Source organism: Podarcis cretensis, assembly GCF_951804945.1.
Source record: "Podarcis cretensis genome assembly, chromosome: 14".
In the NCBI taxonomy this organism is placed as follows: Eukaryota; Metazoa; Chordata; class Lepidosauria; order Squamata; family Lacertidae; genus Podarcis; species Podarcis cretensis.
The window spans coordinates 22,808,121-22,827,331 of NC_137183.1; the positions used below are offsets into that span (position 1 = coordinate 22,808,121).

A 19,211-nucleotide genomic window follows, 5' to 3' on the forward strand; every position below is an offset into this window, starting at 1 on the left:
CAATACTAGACTGTGAAGTATTCTGGAGACCTAAACAGACTGACCTGCCATAATTCTAGAATCTAAGTTATGGAAGACAGAAGCAAATTTATCCTGAATTCTGACACCACTCCTTGGTCCATCTGTGCATTTCATATGTTAAAAGAAAGCACTTCTTCACACAGTACATAGTTAAACTATGGAATTTGTTCCCACAAGAGATAATGATGACCACAAAGCTGGATGGCTTTAAAAGAGGATTCGACAAAATTCATGGATGAGAGGGTTATTAATGGCCACTGGCCATGTTGGCTGTGTTCTCCCTCCACTCTTGGAGTGGAGTATGACTGAATACAGTGGTACCTCGGGTTAAGTACTTAATTTGCTCTGGAGGTCCGTTCTTAACCTGAAACTGTTCTTAACCAGAAGACCACTTTAGCTAATGCGGCCTCATGCTGCCGCTGCGCCGCCAGAGCACGATTTCTGTTCTCATCCTGAAGCAAAGTTCTTAACCTGAGGTACTATTTCTGGGTTAGCAGATTCTGTAACCTGAAGCATACGTAACCCGAGATACCACTGTACCAGTTGCTTGAAACTGCAGGAAGGGATATTGCTTTTGGGTTCAAGTCCCGTTTTTGGAATTCCCATAGGCATATTTTTGACCACTGTGAGGACAGGATGGACCTGGACTAGATGAACTCTCACCCGATGCAGAAGGACCACTCTTATGTCCTAATGCCACGGTTTATGGTGATGGATCTGTAGTAGTGGGCACACCACATCCAAAGCATTTTCTTGCAGGCATGAATTTGGATATTGGGCACATTTACTGTAATAGAAATTTAAAAATCACTGGTAGAAAAGTTTGTGCCTAGTTTTTAGCCCTGCAAAGGAATCTTCATCATCTGTGTAGTTTAGAATTGGTAAAGGCTTTATTTGTTTCCAGTGTGGTTTTCATTAACTATAGTGACAAAGACAATTGTTGCTAAGGACACCACACCAGTTTCCTTTCATGGAAGTGAAATCATAATACAAACCAGAATTTGGCATCCTGTTGTCTAACCAAAGTTGGGACAAACTGATCTGTGTCAGCAGATGTTAACCCCTTGTTCTTGCTGAGGTTGAATTCTGAGAAGAGGTTTCAATTTATGGATCCAGAGGGCACTTCTCTGAAATTCCAGAGCATAGAGCCAGTTAACACAGAAGCCTATAGGTGAGCTTACATGTGATCAGAAGCTTTTGGGTGACTGTTGCAGCTTTTAACTCTGATCGCTAAAAAGTAACCATACAGAGCCCCTGACTGCCCATTTCTCCTAACCACCTACACTTTCAGCAGCAGATTTGGTCTACAGCTGTTTGCTCCGGTTGGTGGCTGGACTCCTTCCTTTATTCCCGAGGAGCTGGGTGACTGAGCAGCCTCACACCTAGATTTTTCTGTAACAAGATAGCAGCCTCCTGAAATAGCAGAGGGGAATCAAGGAAGTTGCAGTGAAATTGACTACCCTGTGACTTCCTTGTTCTTGTCCGCTGCTACAAAAACCAGATACTGCCATACTGGTGCAGATACTGTCAGCTGCACCAAGAGAAGACTGAAATTGAGCTCTGTATGATGAATAATCGCAACTGATAGCTGCGACAGTCGACTCAGAGATTCTTTTGCAAAATACAGTGTGAACTGGCCCATGAAGTTCTTTGAGGTTCTTGGATGGGGAAGCTTATCTGTGAGTATACTGGTCTAGTTAAAGTTATTGCTTCTTTACCTATTTTGCGTCTTTCACCCCACCCCCAAAGAATTAGAATTTTCCTTGACAAATTAAAAGTAGCAGCAGTTAATTTTTCATTAATTAACTTGCTAACAGCGCTGATTACACGTTTATTTGCTGCCAACAGGAGCTCCTGCAAATAATCATTAAAGGATTAATGGAGGGGGAACAGCAGGGGTCAGCAACCTTTTTCAGCCATGGGCCGGTCCACTGTCCCTCAGACCATGTGGTGGGCTGGACTATATTTTTTTTTTGGGGGGGGGGGCGGAATGAACAAATTCCTATGCCCCACAAATAACCCAGAGATGCAGTTTAAATAAAAGCACACATTCTACTCATGTAAAAACACCAGGCAGACCCCACAAATAACCCAGAGATGCATTTTAAATAAAAGCACACATTCTACTCATGTAAAAACATGCTGATTCCTGGACCGTCCGTGGGCTGGATTGCGAAGGCCCACGGGCCTTAGGTTGCCTACCTCTGGGGAACAGCATTAGCCTTTACATCCACCAGCATTTGATGTATCACCTCTGCAATTAGGCAATGTCCTCATGGGCTGGCTGTGTTGCTTTGCGAAATTGTAAAGGGCTCCTTGCAGTGCTAAGCAGAGTCCTTTTTAGCTGGCAATAGAGTCAGCAGCTGCAAAACGTTTACATGTAACAACTGGGATAAACCCATTTTTTAATAGTTGCGTGCAGTTTTTCTGTTCAAGTCTAGATAGCATCATATGTTCAAACTCAAACTCAGAAGTTACATGCTGCAATTACGCAATTTCCCTCGGGGAGTAATTTTTAAAGGAACCCTGCCAATACTTGAAAATATAGCGCTGATGTTGCTTTGGCTGGGCATCTGATGCTCCTGTGTCGGGGTTGTTTTTAACATTAAATCATGCTGGTTTTTGGAAATGAGTGAATTGGCTTAGGTATCATCTGACTTCCGGTCGGCGCCAGCGCTTAATGGCGGTCCGAGCCTCGAGCTCCGAGGCAGGACTGCTCCGTTAGTTCGGGTCTTACCCGCTACGGCAAGCGGGGGACCCCTAAAATCACAGGCGCGGAGCCTGTGAACAAAGGAGATTCGGTGGGCACCCTTTGCGCCCCCCGGTACTGTGAGGGAGCCTTTTTAAAGGCTTCTGAGCGGCATCGGGGTAAGCGCGGTGCTGAGAGTCGTCACCCAGCTAGCGGAGTGAAGCCGCGTCGCCATGAGCGGAGAGCGCCGATTCCTTCCTGCAATTGGAATTTGACCACAACACCCGTGAGTAAGATTGGAAAAGTAACGGGACTTTAAAAAAAAAAAAATTGGCTGAAAACGGGAAAGGCAAAAATTAAGGAAGTCTGCCTCCCCGGAACTGCAGAAGGAATAAAGCAACGAAAATCAAGCTGCACTTAAAGGGAACCTTTCTAATTTTTTTAAGCTGTCAAACTGACATCGGACTTAAAACCTCCCCCCAGATTGGCAGGAGAAGGGGGGAAGGGATTGGAACGTTGTTAATCTGCTGGAAAATTAATGGAAAATTAAGACCTTCCATTGCCAAATCCCCTGGGGTCGGGCTGCCCAAACAAGACACCGGGACGTGGACTGTCAAACTTTGAGAAGTGGGGACTTGTTTGCAAAAAAGTTATCGGACCTTAGATGTACTTTGCTGCATTTTGGCCACATAGAAAAATAGAGACATTACAATTTGGACATTGGAAACTTTTGGCTACTGTTATACTTCCTTGCTTCTTTGTTTTCTTCTATCTCTGCCATTTGGATACAATTGAATGCTCCCTCTAGAGGGCTCTATTTGAAACTGTTGCACTTGAAAAAGTAACAGTGGGATTTTCCACTTGGGAATCAACTCTGTGAAAACGACCTTGAGGATATGAGTGCCCCTACAGAAGAGATAGTAACAAGGCAGAAAGCAAAACAATCTCACAAGAAAAGGGCCTCTATATCAGGAACTGCAGCTGTGCAGGAAAAAACACCAGCTTCTATGGATCCTATGACTCAGGCTCTACTTAAAATAAATCAATCCCTGGAAGCATTGACAAAACTTTCGACAGAGAATTCTAAAAAATTAACAGAGTTGACAACAAGGTTGGATGTGAATACGGCTAGTGTTGCATCGAACACAGATTCTATAAATAGATTAATTCAGGAAAGTTCAGAAACACGAAAGATTGCAGAAAGTGCAAAAATAACGGCTGAAGAGACAAGGGAAAAATTTGGGCCTATTATTAAAAAAGTGAATGAGCATGATGCAGCCCTCTCCTTACTGGAACTTCAACGTAAAGAGAAGAATTTAAAATTTAGATTGGTGCCTGAAGGGGAAGGGGACAACCTTGTGAAATTTCTCACAGAGAACATCATAACTTTTTGGCAGGAGGAATGGGAGGAAGATGAGGAACTTGAGATAATATCAGCCTTTCGACTGGGTAGAAGGCAGGACAAAAAACCAAGGGACTGCCTAATTACATTGAGATCAAAAGAAGAAAGAGATAGAATATTGAATTTGCATTATCAAAAGGCATTGGTGATCCAAAATTGTCAGATACAGATTTTTAAGGACATTCCTAAATACATTTTAGAGGTGAGAACATATTACAAGAGTTTAGTAGACCTGCTGAAGAAAAACACTATACCATTCAGATGGGAGTTTCCACAAGGATTGTCCTTTAACTTCAATGGAAGGAAGATTAAAATAAAAACAATTCAGGACAAAGAACTATTTCTAGAGAAGTATCTGGAGGATCTGCAGAAAGGAACCGTGGAGGAGAGGGAACCACCCGATATAGCAAATTTGTCATTTGGACTTTCACTACCACCATCGGAGGAAGAGCAGAAGCTTGGAGCAGTTGGAGGAACAGCTACCTAAATACAAAATGTCTCTGCAACTCCTTAGTTGGAACTGTAATGGTTTGAACCTTCCTCGGAAAAGAAGACAGGTTTTTCACATTTTGAAGAAAGAACAATTAGACATAATATGTTTGCAAGAAACCCATATTGCCAGGATACACAGGAAATTATTAATAAATAAGAGACTCGGTCAAGAATTCATCTCATCAGACAAAGTAAAGAAAAGAGGTGTGGTGATCTATGCAAAGGAAAAGTTGGCTCCAAAATTAATATTTAAAGATGAACAAGGAAGATACCTGGCAATTGAAATACAAATTCAAGGAGAAAAGATATTAATTGTGGGAGTTTATGCCCCAAATGAAGGGAAGGCTGAATTTTTTAGGAAGTTGCATGAGACATTAGTTGACTTTTTAGATTATAAAATCCTAATGATGGGAGATATGAATGGAGTTGTCTCAACAAACATGGACAAAGCACAGAGACAAGTGATTTCGAAAGAAGGGAGACTACCAAGGATCTTTTTTGAAATGACTGAAACAATGGACTTGATTGACATTTGGAGAACAAAGAATCCTTTAGAGAGAGAGGGAACTTTCTTCTCAGAAGCAAAAATGACATGGACAAGAATAGACCAAATTTGGATTTCTAGTAGTCTGGCGTCAAGAACAAAAAAAGTAGAAATCTGCCCAAAAACGTGCTCCGACCATAATGCGGTCAAGATGGAGATGAAACTAACAACAACTGGTTCCTTTAGATGGAGAATGAATGACACCCTATTCAAGGACGAAGAGATCCATAAGAAGGCCCTTAAAACATTAAAAGATTACTTTGAGATCAACAGGAAAACAGATGTGGAAAAAAGAATAATTTGGGACGCAAGCAAAGCCGTGATGCGAGGCTTCCTAATTCAACAAAATTCTATTAAGAGGAAGCAACAAAATGAAAAGAAGGAAAAAATTTTAGAAAAAATAAAAGAAGGAGAGAAGAAGTTGAGGTCCAAACCAAAGTCTCATGAGATTTTGAGAGAAATAAAGTTTCATCAGATGCAATACATGGAACTCATGAACCAACAAATAGAATGGAAGATAAAGCAAATGAGACAAAAAACTTTTGAATCAGCGGATAAATGTGGGAAACTTCTGTCATGGCAATTGAAAAAAAGGCAGAAAATGAATACGGTAACAAGTTTAGAAATGGATGGAAAGATTATCCACAAACCCAACGAGATCAACAATTGTTTTCAAAGTTTTTTTAAGAAATTGTATGCACAAGGGCCAACCAACGAGCAAGAAATAGAAGAATTCATCAGAAAATACGGTTTACCAAAAATCTCAGAACAAAGTAAAAGGATCTTAAACGAGGAAATAACAGAACAAGAAATAGAGGGTGCCATTCAAAATATGAAATTGGGAAAATCACCAGGACCAGATGGCCTGACGGCCAAATACTACAAAATGCTGAAAGAATGGCTGATACAACCATTGAAGGAAGTTTGCAATGAAATTTTGAAGGGGAAAAAGGCACCTGAATCGTGGAAAGAGGCTTTCATCTCACTTATACCGAAAACAGAGACTGAGAAGAACCAGGTTAAAAACTACCGCCCTATATCTTTACTCAATGTGGATTACAAAATTTTTGCAGACATTTTGGCAAAAAGATTGAAAAGAGTGTTGGCAGAAGAGATTCACAAGGACCAAACAGGCTTTCTCCCAGGTAGACATATGTCAGACAATGTGAGGAACATTATAGACATTTTGGAGCTGCTGGACGTTGACATTAATAGGAAAGCAGTTTTGATTTTTGTGGACGCGGAGAAAGCCTTTGACAACATTTGTTGGACTTTTATGAAAAAGAATCTCCAAGGGATGGGGGTAGGACAAGGTTTTGAAAACGGTATAGGTGCAATATACTCTCAACAAAAGGCCAAATTAATTGTAAACAACGTGGTAACAGAAGAAATACCTATAGAAAAAGGTACACGACAGGGCTGCCCAATATCCCCTTTGCTTTTTATATCGGTCCTGGAGGTTTTGTTAAACATGATTAGAAAGGACCAGTTGGTTAAAGGAGTCCAGGTCGGAGTTAGACATTATAAATTAAGAGCATTTGCAGATGACCTAGTATTGACTTTGCAACAGCCAGACACTAGTACTAAAAGAGTATTAGAACTAATTGAAACATTTGGTCGAGTAGCAGGTTTTAAATTGAATAGACAAAAAACGAAAGTGTTGGAAAAAAATTTAACAATGGAAGAAAGAGAGAGTTTTCAGAATGAAACAGGTTTGGAAATTACAAAAAGGGTAAAATACCTGGGGGTAAACTTAACATCCAAGAATGTGAACTTATTTAAGGATAATTATGAAAAATGTTGGTCAGAAGTTAAAAAGGATCTGGAAATATGGTCAAGGCTGAAACTTTCCTTGTTAGGCCGAATCGCTACTATTAAGATGAATGTATTGCCTAGAATGCTGTTTTTATTCCAGACGTTGCAGATTGTGGACAAGATGGACTGTTTCAAGAAGTGGCAGAAAGACATATCAAAATTTGTCTGGCAGGGCAAAAAGCCCAGAATTAAATTTAAGATTTTAACTGATGCAAAGGATAGAGGGGGGTTTGCCCTGCCGGACTTAAGACTTTATTATGAATCAGCAGCTTTCTGCTGGTTGAAACACTGGCTACTTCTTGAGAATACTGACATTTTGGATCTGGAAGGGTATGACAATAGTTTTGGTTGGCATGCATATTTATGGTATGACAAGGTAAAGGTGTATAAAAGTTTTAAAAACCATATTGTAAGGAAAGCATTGTACAACGTTTGGATTAGATATAAAGATTTGTTGGAAAGTAAAACCCCTAGGTGGGTGTCACCAATGGAAGCTAGGGAAGTAAAAAAGCTTAATATGGATTCTAAATGGCCAAAATATCATGAGATCATAGAATACGATGGTGAAAGGGTGAAACTTCAGAGTTATGAGAAACTAAAACCTAAGGTTCGAGATTGGTTGCATTACTATCAGATAAATGAGACGTTTAAACAGGACAGGAAAATAGGATTTCAGAAAGAGAAGTCAAAATTAGAAACAGAATTGTTGGAACCCAATACTAAGAATTTATCAAGAATGTATAACTTGCTGTTAAAATGGAATACACAGGATGAAACGGTGAAATCAGCTATGATCAAATGGGCACAAGATATAGGTCATGATATCATGTTTGCTGACTGGGAACAATTATGGACCACCGGTATTAAATTTACTGCATGTAATGCTTTAAAAGAAAATATTATGAAAATGATCTACCGGTGGTACATGACCCCAGTCAAGCTAGCAAAGATTTATCATTTGCCTAATAATAAGTGTTGGAAATGTAATGAGACTGAAGGCACTTTCTACCACCTTTGGTGGACCTGCCCAAAGGTTAAAGCTTTCTGGGAAATGATCTATAATGAAATTAAGAAGGTCCTTAAGTGGACTTTTCCTAAGAAACCAGAGGCTTTCCTTTTGGGTATGGTGGGCCAAGTGGTGTTAAGAAAGGATAGGACTTTCTTTATGTATGCCACTACAGCAGCAAGAATTCTAGTGGCAAAGTATTGGAAGACGCAAGAATTAACCAACTCTGGAAGAATGGCAAACAAAGGTGATTGATTTTATGGGACTGGCCGAGATGACGGGCAGAATCCGGGACCAGGGGAAAGAGACAGTGGAAGAGGACTGGAAGAATTTCAAAATATATCTTAAAAATAATTGTAAAATTGAGGAATGTTAAGATGTCAGGGGGTAAGAAGTAAAGAATTGCAGCAGTAAACAAAAAAAACTTAAGAAATATTTACGAAAAGGAATTAAGACAATGGACTTAAGGGTTGCTAAAGAATTATTAAACAAGGATGCAGGGATGGGGAGGTATGGGGAAGTCAAAGAAAAAAGGTTATGAACCGATGAGTATGAAGTTATATTGTGTTATATTGCTGTTTATTATCTGTGTGGAAAATTAATAAAAATTATTATAAAAAAAAAAAAAGGTATCATCTGTAAGACAAGAACTGTATCAAGTAAGACTCTCTCCCCCTCTCCACACCCCCAGCCCCAGCTTAAACTAAATTGCAATAGTTGGTGCGGTTACATAGACTGGATATCATACAGTAAACCTTGTACAACAGTGTCCAAATTTGGAATTGATCAAACACCAAAGGAACACCAACTTTGGCTTCTCCTGCTGATTCACTTCCACATAAGCTGATTTAAAATGTGGTCTCCAAACTGCGAAACACAGGACTCTTAAGAGGCAAGCTAGACATAATGTTAATATTCTCTCACTCTCTTTCTTTTTAAATAGCACCAGGTCCCAGCTGGTATCTTAAAAACTGAAAATTAATGTTGTCAAGTATTTCTGTAGATATTGCCTTGTAAACCTAGTTGTGGCCTGGGAGCCCATCCCATTTGTTTAAGAGTACAGTGGTACCTCGGGTTAAGAACTTAATTCCTTCTGGAGGTCCGTTCTTAACCTGAAACTGTTGTTATAACCTGAAGCACCACTTTAGCTAATGGGGCCTGCTGCCGCGCTGCCGCTGCGCGATTTCTGTTCTCACCCTGAAGCAAAGTTCTTAACCCAAGGTAATATTTCTGGGTTAGCAGAGTCTGTAACCTGAAGCGTCTGTAACCCAAGGTACCACTGTACCTACAAGTGTGACTTGCAGTTTTAAAAAGTTGCAGGAAAACTTTTTCTGTCTTCTGGTCTCCCTTCTCCAGCTTCTGCTGAGATGGGTAAAGTACAGGCAATCATTATTCAATCATGGGTCTGTCTTTTTTCTGAATTGAGTGGCCACTAAATTATTCTCCACCTTATTCTCTGAGGATCTTATCAGAGACTTGTGCTAGGTGTTTCTCCACTACTATACCAGAGGAATCCTAGACCTGCAGAGTTGAAAAGGGCCACAAGGGTCAAGGAAGGGAATAAAGCATGTGTGTTGGTAGTGTTGCTCAGTGTTATGTACTGAGTTGAATAGGATCCAAACTGCAGCAGTCTGATTGGTTCTAGAACAATAGGATCCAAATTGCAGCAGTCTGATTGGTCCTAGAACAATAGGATTCAGAATGCAGCAGTCTGATTGGTCTTAGAACAATGCAGCAGTATGATTGGTTGGCAGGAACCACCCAATCATGCTCCAGATATAAGTGAATCCACAACCTGATTGGCTTACAGTAGAATTCCAGAATTAGCCAATCATGTGCAGCCCATTGTGTAAATAATGTATATAAAGCAGACACTTTGAGGGGACATTCATTCATTCCTCCTCACCACTATGAGCTGAATAAAGAGCATAAAATTACTTTGCGACTCTGAGTATATTTCACTCAGGCAAAGCACTTTTGGTCTTGGACAGCCCTTCTGCATTGCTGGATATTTTCTCATTGAACAAGTGGTTTAACTGACCTGCATGACTGTACACACACTTGTGTACAGTCCTTACTTCCCCCCTTTGTGTGTGAGACATTTTGCCCCAGGGGAGTAATTTTAAAATGGCATGTACCAGTTTCCCTGGTAAAGCAGAAATCTTCATTATGTTGTAAGTGGTCCTGTTTTGTTTCCAAAGTCGTAGCCTAACCAGTTTGCTATTAGAGGGAATGGTACCTGGATTTGACCCATCACCTCCCACTTAATCCTTTCTCCTCTCTCCCTGGGGTGAAAGTGTGAATTACTGGTTTTTGTCTGCATCTCAGAGAACAGTCTCTGAACTGAAAGGAAGCTGCCCAGCTAAAACACTTCTTATCACCTGCTGACACACAAGAGGAATTATTTGAACATATTGCCCCCTCCACCAGTCTTAAGAAAATATTTTCCAAGGACTTAGGGACATATTTCTAAAAGACTTAATGGTAAAAATGGACCTATGGTCAGTTGTTCCATAGTATTTTTATTCATGCACCCAGTTTATTTAACTTTTATTATTCATTGTCCTATTTGTGTTATTGTCCGTTGTCTCCTTATTATATACAGTATATTTTTTAACATTGCAAGTATATGTTAATATTTATGGGTCATTTTGCTGATTGTGTTCTTCCATATAGGAGCCCTGATGTTCAGTTTTGTCCTCTGGATGCTGTAACAAACACCTCATCATGTAATTAATTAACTATACCAGATACCCATATAAGCCTATAATTCTCATGGAAGCCTGAATTTCAGCTTTCCTTGCACACCACCCCCTTAATCGCTGGCAATTTTCACTTATTTTCTTTTAGCACATAAGAGTATGATGGCCAAGCTTTTCCCACCAAAGGTTTCAAAAACTGCAAAACAGCAGAACATGATGGAAAGCTGCCACATAGAGGCCCCTGCATTGTACTTGGCTTGTTAATTAAGTGTTAGTTTATTGGCAAAAGGTAGAAGATTTTCTACTCAACTGCATCTTCCAAAAAAGGGTAAACTATCTGCCCCCTTTTTAACAAGCCAGTTAAGAAGGGCTTAAAATTGGTGCTTTACTGAGAACATGTCCAAAAGACTCTGAAGCTGAATTGTGCTAAAACAAGGGGTGTTGCTATGCTGCGTGTCGGCTTATTTCATTCTGATAGGATATGGCTCTCATTATAGAAGGGGTTTGATTTGGCACCAAGCATGCTGGCATGTGTTAAGCACGTTGTGTAGCTGGGCTCACACCATAGGTGAAAAGCCCTTTGGGGCTACTCTAAAATTCTGTGCCTGCTTTTCCCCCAAGATACTGCTCCAAAAAAGAATACGGATGATCAGAGAATCTACAGAGTTGTAGAGTTGGAAGGGACACAATAGCACAACCCCCTATAATGCAGGAATCACAATTAAATAATCCACTCTAAAAACCTCCACTGAAGGAGAGTCCACTGTTTTTTCAGGTAGTCCATTCTACTGTTGAACAGCTCTTACTGTCAGCAGTGGCAGAGGAAGGGGTGTATGGTAGGGGCGGCCCGCCCTGTGTATCACCACTGGGGGGGTGACAAAATGCTGGGCGGCACTCACCGCAGGGCCTGCAGCGCGCCCAAGACACACTTATCTCCTGGGAGAGACACGGTGGCTTCGGTGCGTGCAGACTCTGCACTGCCCAAACAGTCCGCCCGCTGCCTCCTCCCCAGCTGTAGGGCAGCTGAGTAGGAGGAGGCAGGCAGACTGCCGAGGCCCCATGACGCGCCCCACCCCGGGGCATGCCGCCCCGGGCGCCTGAGCAGCTTCCTCCACCGCTGACTGTCAGAAAGTTCTTCTTAATTTTAAGTCTTGTAATTTGAACCCATTGGTTTAGGTCCTGCTCTGGAGAAGCAGAAAACAAGCTTGCTCTTCAGCCCTTCAGATATTTGAAGATGGCTATCATATCACCTCTCAGTCTTCTCTGCTATGGGGTAAAGGTAAAGGGACCCCTGACCGTTAGGTCCAGTTGTGGCCGACTCTGGGGTTGCAGCGCTCATCTCGCTTTATTGGCCGAGGGAGCCGGCGTACTGCTTCCGGGTCATGTGGCCAGCATGACTAAGCCACTTCTGGTGAAACAGAGCAGCGCACGGAAACGCCGTTTACCTTCCCGCCGGAGTGGTACCTGCTTATCTACTTGCACTTTGATGTGCTTTCGAACTGCTAGGTTGGCAAGAGCAGGGACCGAGCAATGGGAGCTCACCCCATCACGGGGATTCAAACTGCCGACCTTCTGATCAGCAAGTCCTATCTGTTACATATAATGCTACTCCTTCATCCTTAAAGATGATGATTAAGATTCCCTCGGCACACGTCTCATGGACTTGAAAATGATCCTACTTCTTCATGCATGTAATGTAGACTAATTTTACAGCATCAACCCAAATATACAGTCACTCCATTTTGTATGAACAGTCATGAGCCTTTGAAAGTTGCCACTGGTAAGGGGGGAATATATTTATTCTATTATTATTATTATTATTATTATTATTATTATTATTAATTTATTTTACCACCCTTCATCAAAAGATTTCAGGGCGGTTGATAAGATAAATTCTATGTTATTATGTTATATTGCATTAAACAACAACAACCTTGTAAGCAAACTGGATGAGAATGGCCCCTGTAAAGTGCAGCTGGATCTATTGTCTCACTCTATTAAAGGCAACTGAACCCCAGGCCACCTCTGTGTGGGAGAAACATTTATTGCAAGTAAATAGATCTCTTGTCTCTTAGCTGGGGGTGGGGAAACTAAGCTTGAAATAATTAAAGCTGCTATTGAAGGATTGTGGGCTTTAGTTCCCCCCTTTACAATTAAATAAGGTCCTAATTAAAGTAAAAAACAAAACAAAAACCAAAAATTTTAGATGGGTGCATGTTTTGTTCATACATGCCTGAAGTGTTTACCTAGCTTTCTATGAAACCTTTTGGAAGCAGGTACCCAGAGAGGTAATGAAAGCAGAGGGAATAAAGGATACTTCCTTTTTGCAAGTTAGAGTGGAAGTGACTATTTCCATCATATACTGGATGACTATGTGAATATTCATAGTGTTTATTGATTGCTTTGACAGAGCCAGTTCCAAAACTGTTTTATGTTCAGACAGCTGATGCTCTTCTGAACACCAGATGCTTGGTATTATCAGCAGGTGATAGAGGTGGGCATGAGGGTAGATTGCTCTAGTGTGCCCTGTCTGTGGACTTCCATGAGAAATTTGATTTGACCACTTTTGGCCAACAGAATACTAGGTTTATGTTGTCAATTATATGAACAGTCTATGGCAACTGCAGGCCTATGTTCCATTTGATTATGAGTCTACATGTCAGAAAAGGCTTTTGGGCTGGCTGTGCAAAATATTTACACATATCCTACCCTGCAGCAATTGCAGCCTCTGAGCATGTTTTAGTGCTGGTTATGCAGCAACTTGGGCTTGCCGTTCAGAAGGTCAGTGGTTCAAATCCCCGCGAGGGAGTGAGCTCCTATTGCTCTGTCCCAGCTCCTGCCAATCTAGCAGTTCAAAAGCACACCAGTGCAAGTAGATAAATAGGTACCGCTGTGGTGGGAAGGTAAACGGCATTTCCATGTGCTCTGGCTTCTGTCATGGTGTTCCGTTTGCCAGAAGCAGTTTAATCATGCTGGCCACATGACCCGGAAAGCTGTCTGTGGACAAATGCCACTTCCCTTGGCCTGAAAGCGAGATGAGCGCCGCAACCCCATAGTCACCTTTGACTGGACTTCGCCATCCAAGGGTCCTTTACCTTTTACCTTTTATGCAGCATCTAGTAATCAAAGTTAGATTTTTATTTTTTATTTTTAAAAGGCATAATCAATATTACAAAACGTAAGAGTACAGTTGTATTTTCCAGATGAATAGAGAGTCAATAATGTCACAGAGACTAGATTATGACACATAAAGGAAATCTCACCAAATGGCATCTTCCTTACTCTTGGAAATGTGTAATTTATGAGTTATTTTCACTGCAGTAGCCAGTCTACATTTTCTCGAACCACAACGGGAGTTTAAGTTATGTACTGGACCAAATAAGTTATCACTACAGCCAACATCCATATAAGAAGTTCCTTAAATCAGAAAGTTGCTGTTTGATCATCCCACAGATTCAAAAGGGCAAGTTGTGGGGAGGCCTGAATCGAAAATTTAATTTTTTAAAATATATCTTTTAAAAAGTCAGTCCAAAATTTAGATGCCAGAGTGCATTCCCATTGGAAGTGGGAAAATGTTCCTCTGCTACTGCAACCACAACAACCTGTGGGGTATTTGAAAACATATGAGAAACTGCACAGAAGTACAGTGCCACCTGTGCAGAATTTTTAAGGAATATTCCCTTACATAAGTTGAGGTTGATTTACAGATTGTAGGTGTCCATATTGCATTCCACTTAGGGACATCTAAGCGGAAGTCCTTCACGCAGGTAACTTTAAAGCCTTCTAATGAGCCTTTAGAGATATGAAGAAGTTCCTTATAAATGATAGACCTGGGATAGCTCAGTTGGTAGAGCATGAGACTTAATAATTGTGGGTTCAAACCCCATGTTGGGGGTTGTACTTAGATGATCCTTGTGGTCCCTTCCAACTCTACGATTATATGAATTTATAACAGATACCATTTCTTTGCCTAGATTACCCAGATTTAATAAATCCTTGAAATTTAGTGAGAGGTCTAGTCTCTTTTGACTCAAGGGCAGGATGAGCCTGTAATTATTGTCACTTATAGATAAATAGCCAATTAAGCCCGAATTTTCTACGTCTAGCCTGACTTGCTATGTTCTGTAACTTTGATTATTTTGTTTTGTTTCGTTTGTAATTTTGATTTTACATAAAAACAAAAACAAAGTTAGACTACATCTCAACATTTGGCTTCCATTCCTAGCTATCATAGACCTATGTATCAACAGTTTTTATCCATCTTCATGAACTTGATTTTAAAAGAAAAAGCCACTTTACCTAGTAACATTACAGTGTCACGTGACAATAAATGTTAAAGGCAATTGATACTTGCACCAAGAAAGTACTTCCTTTTTGTTTCCCTTGAACCTGCTTCCATTCAGATTCATTAAATCCCAAGTCCTAGCATCCTCAAAGCAGGGGCAGATAGCCTACGACCCTCCCAATGTTGAACTTCCATCAGCCTCATCCTCACTGCCAACAGTCAGGGATGATGGCAACTATAGTCCAGCAATATCTGGAGGGCTACAGTTTAGCCACCTGTCATAAAGTAACTTCTCTCTGCTTACTGTTTTGATGATTGTTCATGATTTTATAGACCTCTGTCATACCCCTCCTTGTTTGGCATTGAATTTCCATCCCGGTGCACCTCCTCCTTAGAGCAATCTGTGAGCAAATTGCTCAGTATTATTCCTTAATGACTCATAATTTTATTTCTTATGACAAGCTGCTTCAACGTGTTTGTGAAAGGCATGAGCTGCTTTTGCTGGCACTGATGGAACCCTTCATTATCTTTTACAGGAATTGCCTATCTTGGAGGCATCTGCAGTGCGAAGAGGAAGTGTGTTCTTGCAGAAGACAATGGGCTGAACCTGGCATTTACCATTGCTCATGAATTGGGACACAAGTAAGAGGTCACCATTATATTTGTAGCAGTGTCTGAGGGTGTTGTGACTAGGGTTGTCCATACAGACTATGGATTGCTGCTGTTGTTGCAGCAGCTAGTATTCCTAGTGAAATTTCATATTTGTTGTGACTGGATGGTAGTGAGTATTTCTTAAGCAAAGCGTACGTGAACTTCCAAAGAAAACCAAATATTTCAGTGAATCTAGTAAAATTAGTTCAACATTTCCCAAGGTGGTCTCTGGATTTGATATTCAAGGTCATTTTGAAAGTTCCCACCTTTAGATGAATTGCCTTAAGGAATTCTAAGAAAAGGCAAAAGAGTTTCTGTAAGACCAGCAGAAGAACAGCAACATTTCTTAAGCATGCTTTTGTACATTGCTAATGTACACTCTGACAATCGATAGAACATTTATTATAGATGAAGTTTATATTTACACAAAGGCAGCATTGACTGCCCCTACAAACGTCAATCATTCCTCCACTGTCCAAAAGGCTTCTGGATCCAGCAAATAATAGCAAATCAAAAATGCATTTTTAAAAATCCAAATGTGAATAATTGTTGAAATGTAAAAACCTAAAATGTTGAGTAGCATATAGGTCTAACTAAAATTGCTGGTATAAATTAGTTATTTGTATTGAAGATATGCATTTAATAATTTAAAAAAATTAAACAATGCAAATACATACCTATGATTAAGCTGTGTCTTAGTCATGTTGGTCATTGTGATACGTTTGATGGCTGTCTGTCATTTGTAGTATTCAAAGTCGGCAGTGCTGCCTGAAGCCTGATAGACCGTTGTTATAGAGAATGCATTGCTGTTGCACTGTATCCTACAAATATCCCATAAGCATAGGTTTGTTCAGGCTCGGGGCACACAACTATCTATCTAATCATCTATCTATCATCTATCTATCTATCATCTATCTATCTATCTATCTATCTATCTATCTATCTATCTATCTATCATCATCTATCTTTATTTATTTATTTTAGCATATACTGATCTGTTAATAAAAAGCAACTCACATTGGTTTTCCACTGATAAAAATGACTATGTATGTTGAGCTTAAGGATAAAGAATTTCAGTAGTTTACATCACTGAAGTAGATGCTTTTAGGTAAAGGTAAAGAACCCCTGGGCAGTTAGGTCCAGTGAAAGGCAACTATAGGGTTGCAGCGCTCATCTCGCTTTTAGGCCAAGGGAGCCGGCATTTGTCCACAGACAGCTTTCCAGGTCATGTGGCCAGCATGACTAAATCACTTCTGGTGCAACGGAACACCATGATGGAAACCAGAGTGCACGGAAACACCATTCACCTTCCTGCGACAGCGGTACCTATTTATCTACTTGCACTGGCGTGCTTTTGAACTGCTAGATTGGCAGAAGCTGGGACAGAGCAATGGGAGCTCACCCCGTTGTGCAGATTCGAACCACCAACCTTCTGATCTGCAAGCCCAAGAGGCTCAGTGGTTTAGACCACAGCGCCACCAATCTTTCTCGGCTAGGAGTTATTGCCAAAGAAGAAGAAGATGCTTTTAAGGAGGATATTTATTTTATATACTTTGCAAGGATTCTTGCACCAAAGAATGTCAAAGCAGATGCAATATTATTTATGAAACCATCAGTGCACATGCCCCAGGAGACTGCAAACTATTTTTTTTGTCTTCAGGGATGACCGCCAAGGAAACAGAAATAGTTGCCAATTGGGCAACTGCAGAAGCTTGTGCTGATGCAGAAGCTGTAAGCTCAGATTTCTCCTTGTGTGTGAGCAGGCTTATTTGATGGTGGAAAATGGTTTCGGAAAATGTTCGCCAGATACGTTTGCCTTACCATGGCCTTTGACACCTGAAATGTGTGTTTACAGGGGCCCCTCTATTCCTGTGATTGTAATCTCTTTAAACTGTTTTTAATTTTGTATCTGGGACCTGCTGGAGATGGGTGGGTAAATAATAATGACAGTGGTGGTGGTCGTGGTGGTGATGATTATGGTGATGCAGCAGATGGCATCAGATACCCATACCATCCCTACAAGTGACTGGTGGTGAGCTAGAAATACCACCTTTCCTGAAGCATTGAGAGGGCCTGTGCATGATGTTGCACAACATCCGGGGGGGGGGGTGGCTCTGAACATTGAGTCCAGCACACTTTTGGTGAGCAAAGGAATGAAGAGCAACTACTGTACATGGAATCTAATTGCATGTATGTTTACCCAGAAGCAAGTCCTTTTGGGATCAAAGGGGCTTATCCCTGAGAAAGCACGCACAGAATCACGCCCTTGGTTAGGAATGCAAACTGAGGTGCTAAGCTGGGGGTGCTGAACCTTTGGCCCTCCAGGTGTTGCTGAACTACAACTTCCAGCAGCCCCAGGAAGCATGGTCAATGGCCAGGGATAATGGGAGTTATAGTTAAGCAACATCTGGAGGGCCAAATGTTCCCCACATCTGTGCTAAACCAACAGCTTTAAGGAAGAGATGGATTTTGAGGTTGGGAATTCCTCTTCTGTCTGTTAGCAGAACAACTAGAATAAAGTTGATGAAGTCCAGAGAAAAGAAACTTTCCTGATAACAAACTGAACAAGAATAGGGTATAATGAGGAGAAACTTATTTGCAGGCCTAATTGAGAGCAGGGAGACATATTCAACCACACAAACTGAGGTAAACCTCCTCCTCCCTCCTGCCACCTGCCAAATCTCAACCATCTTCTCCCTTCCAAATGACTAGAACCTCCAGACAATCAGAGTCCTCTGTCAGCCAGACCAGTAACAGAATTAACCCCGTAAGTCACACAGCGAATGATTCTTGCATTTGTCCTTCCAACATTGTCCCTTCAGCTACATTTCCCACGAACCTTCTTCAGAAGTCCCAGGACTGACTTTATGAACTTCTGCAAAAGGTCACAAAAAGAATCAATGATTCTATTTTAAACTCATACACTTGCATACCACAAAAACTAAAATGTAAAGGGACTAAGGGGAAAACCCTCAAAAGAAATCATTGGACACAGATCTGCAAACATTTTTACTGTTTGCATGGTCCTGATGATGCATTACCTTTTAATAACCAATATTTGCTTTAAAGTGAATCTTTAAGAAGAAGAAAATCTTTGCTGAGTTTAGAAGCAACTTTTACCCAAATACATATTTTGAATACTTAAAGGAGTGGGTGACGTTTGTATGGGGTTCAACATCATGCCTTCATGTAAAAATAAACTCCACTCATAATAATCATAATGCTTTTGAGGCTTATTGTACCTGATAGTGTTCAGTAACTGTAAAAAAGAAATACGTGGCTTCTCAATTCTTGATGGAGTACTTGGGGCAGGTACAGGAAATATTTCAACTCCTACCAGACTTGACAAGATGAAAACAAATGTCCTGTTCCCCTTCCGTTGACACTGAAAGGCGGCCGAGCCAAACTGGGAATGGTTTCAACAGAAGTGAATGATGGGAAGCCTTGTTTTTATTTGAACCATATGAACCAGGCTGTTATATCAATTCTCAACCTTAACAACACACTAATCTTTGAGTTGGAGGGTGAGAACACCATTGTTCTGTGTCAAAAAGATTTTGCAGAAACTAGCTCAGTAGTTTTCCAGCTTCTGAAGAATCCACAT

At 40.8% G+C, this 19,211-nt stretch overlaps 1 protein-coding gene across 3 annotated transcripts in view; it reads left to right on the forward strand.

The window, feature by feature from the left end:
* The window catches only part of ADAMTS17 (ADAM metallopeptidase with thrombospondin type 1 motif 17), a 188,599-nt gene that overhangs the window by 75,422 nt on the left and 93,966 nt on the right, over nucleotides 1–19,211 (forward strand). For all 3 annotated transcript variants that reach the window (XM_079954201.1, XM_079954202.1, XM_079954203.1), the window contains one exon: nucleotides 15,493–15,598. In XM_079954201.1, coding sequence (XP_079810327.1) covers nucleotides 15,493–15,598 — 106 coding nt within the window. The remainder of the gene's footprint in view (nucleotides 1–15,492; nucleotides 15,599–19,211) is intronic.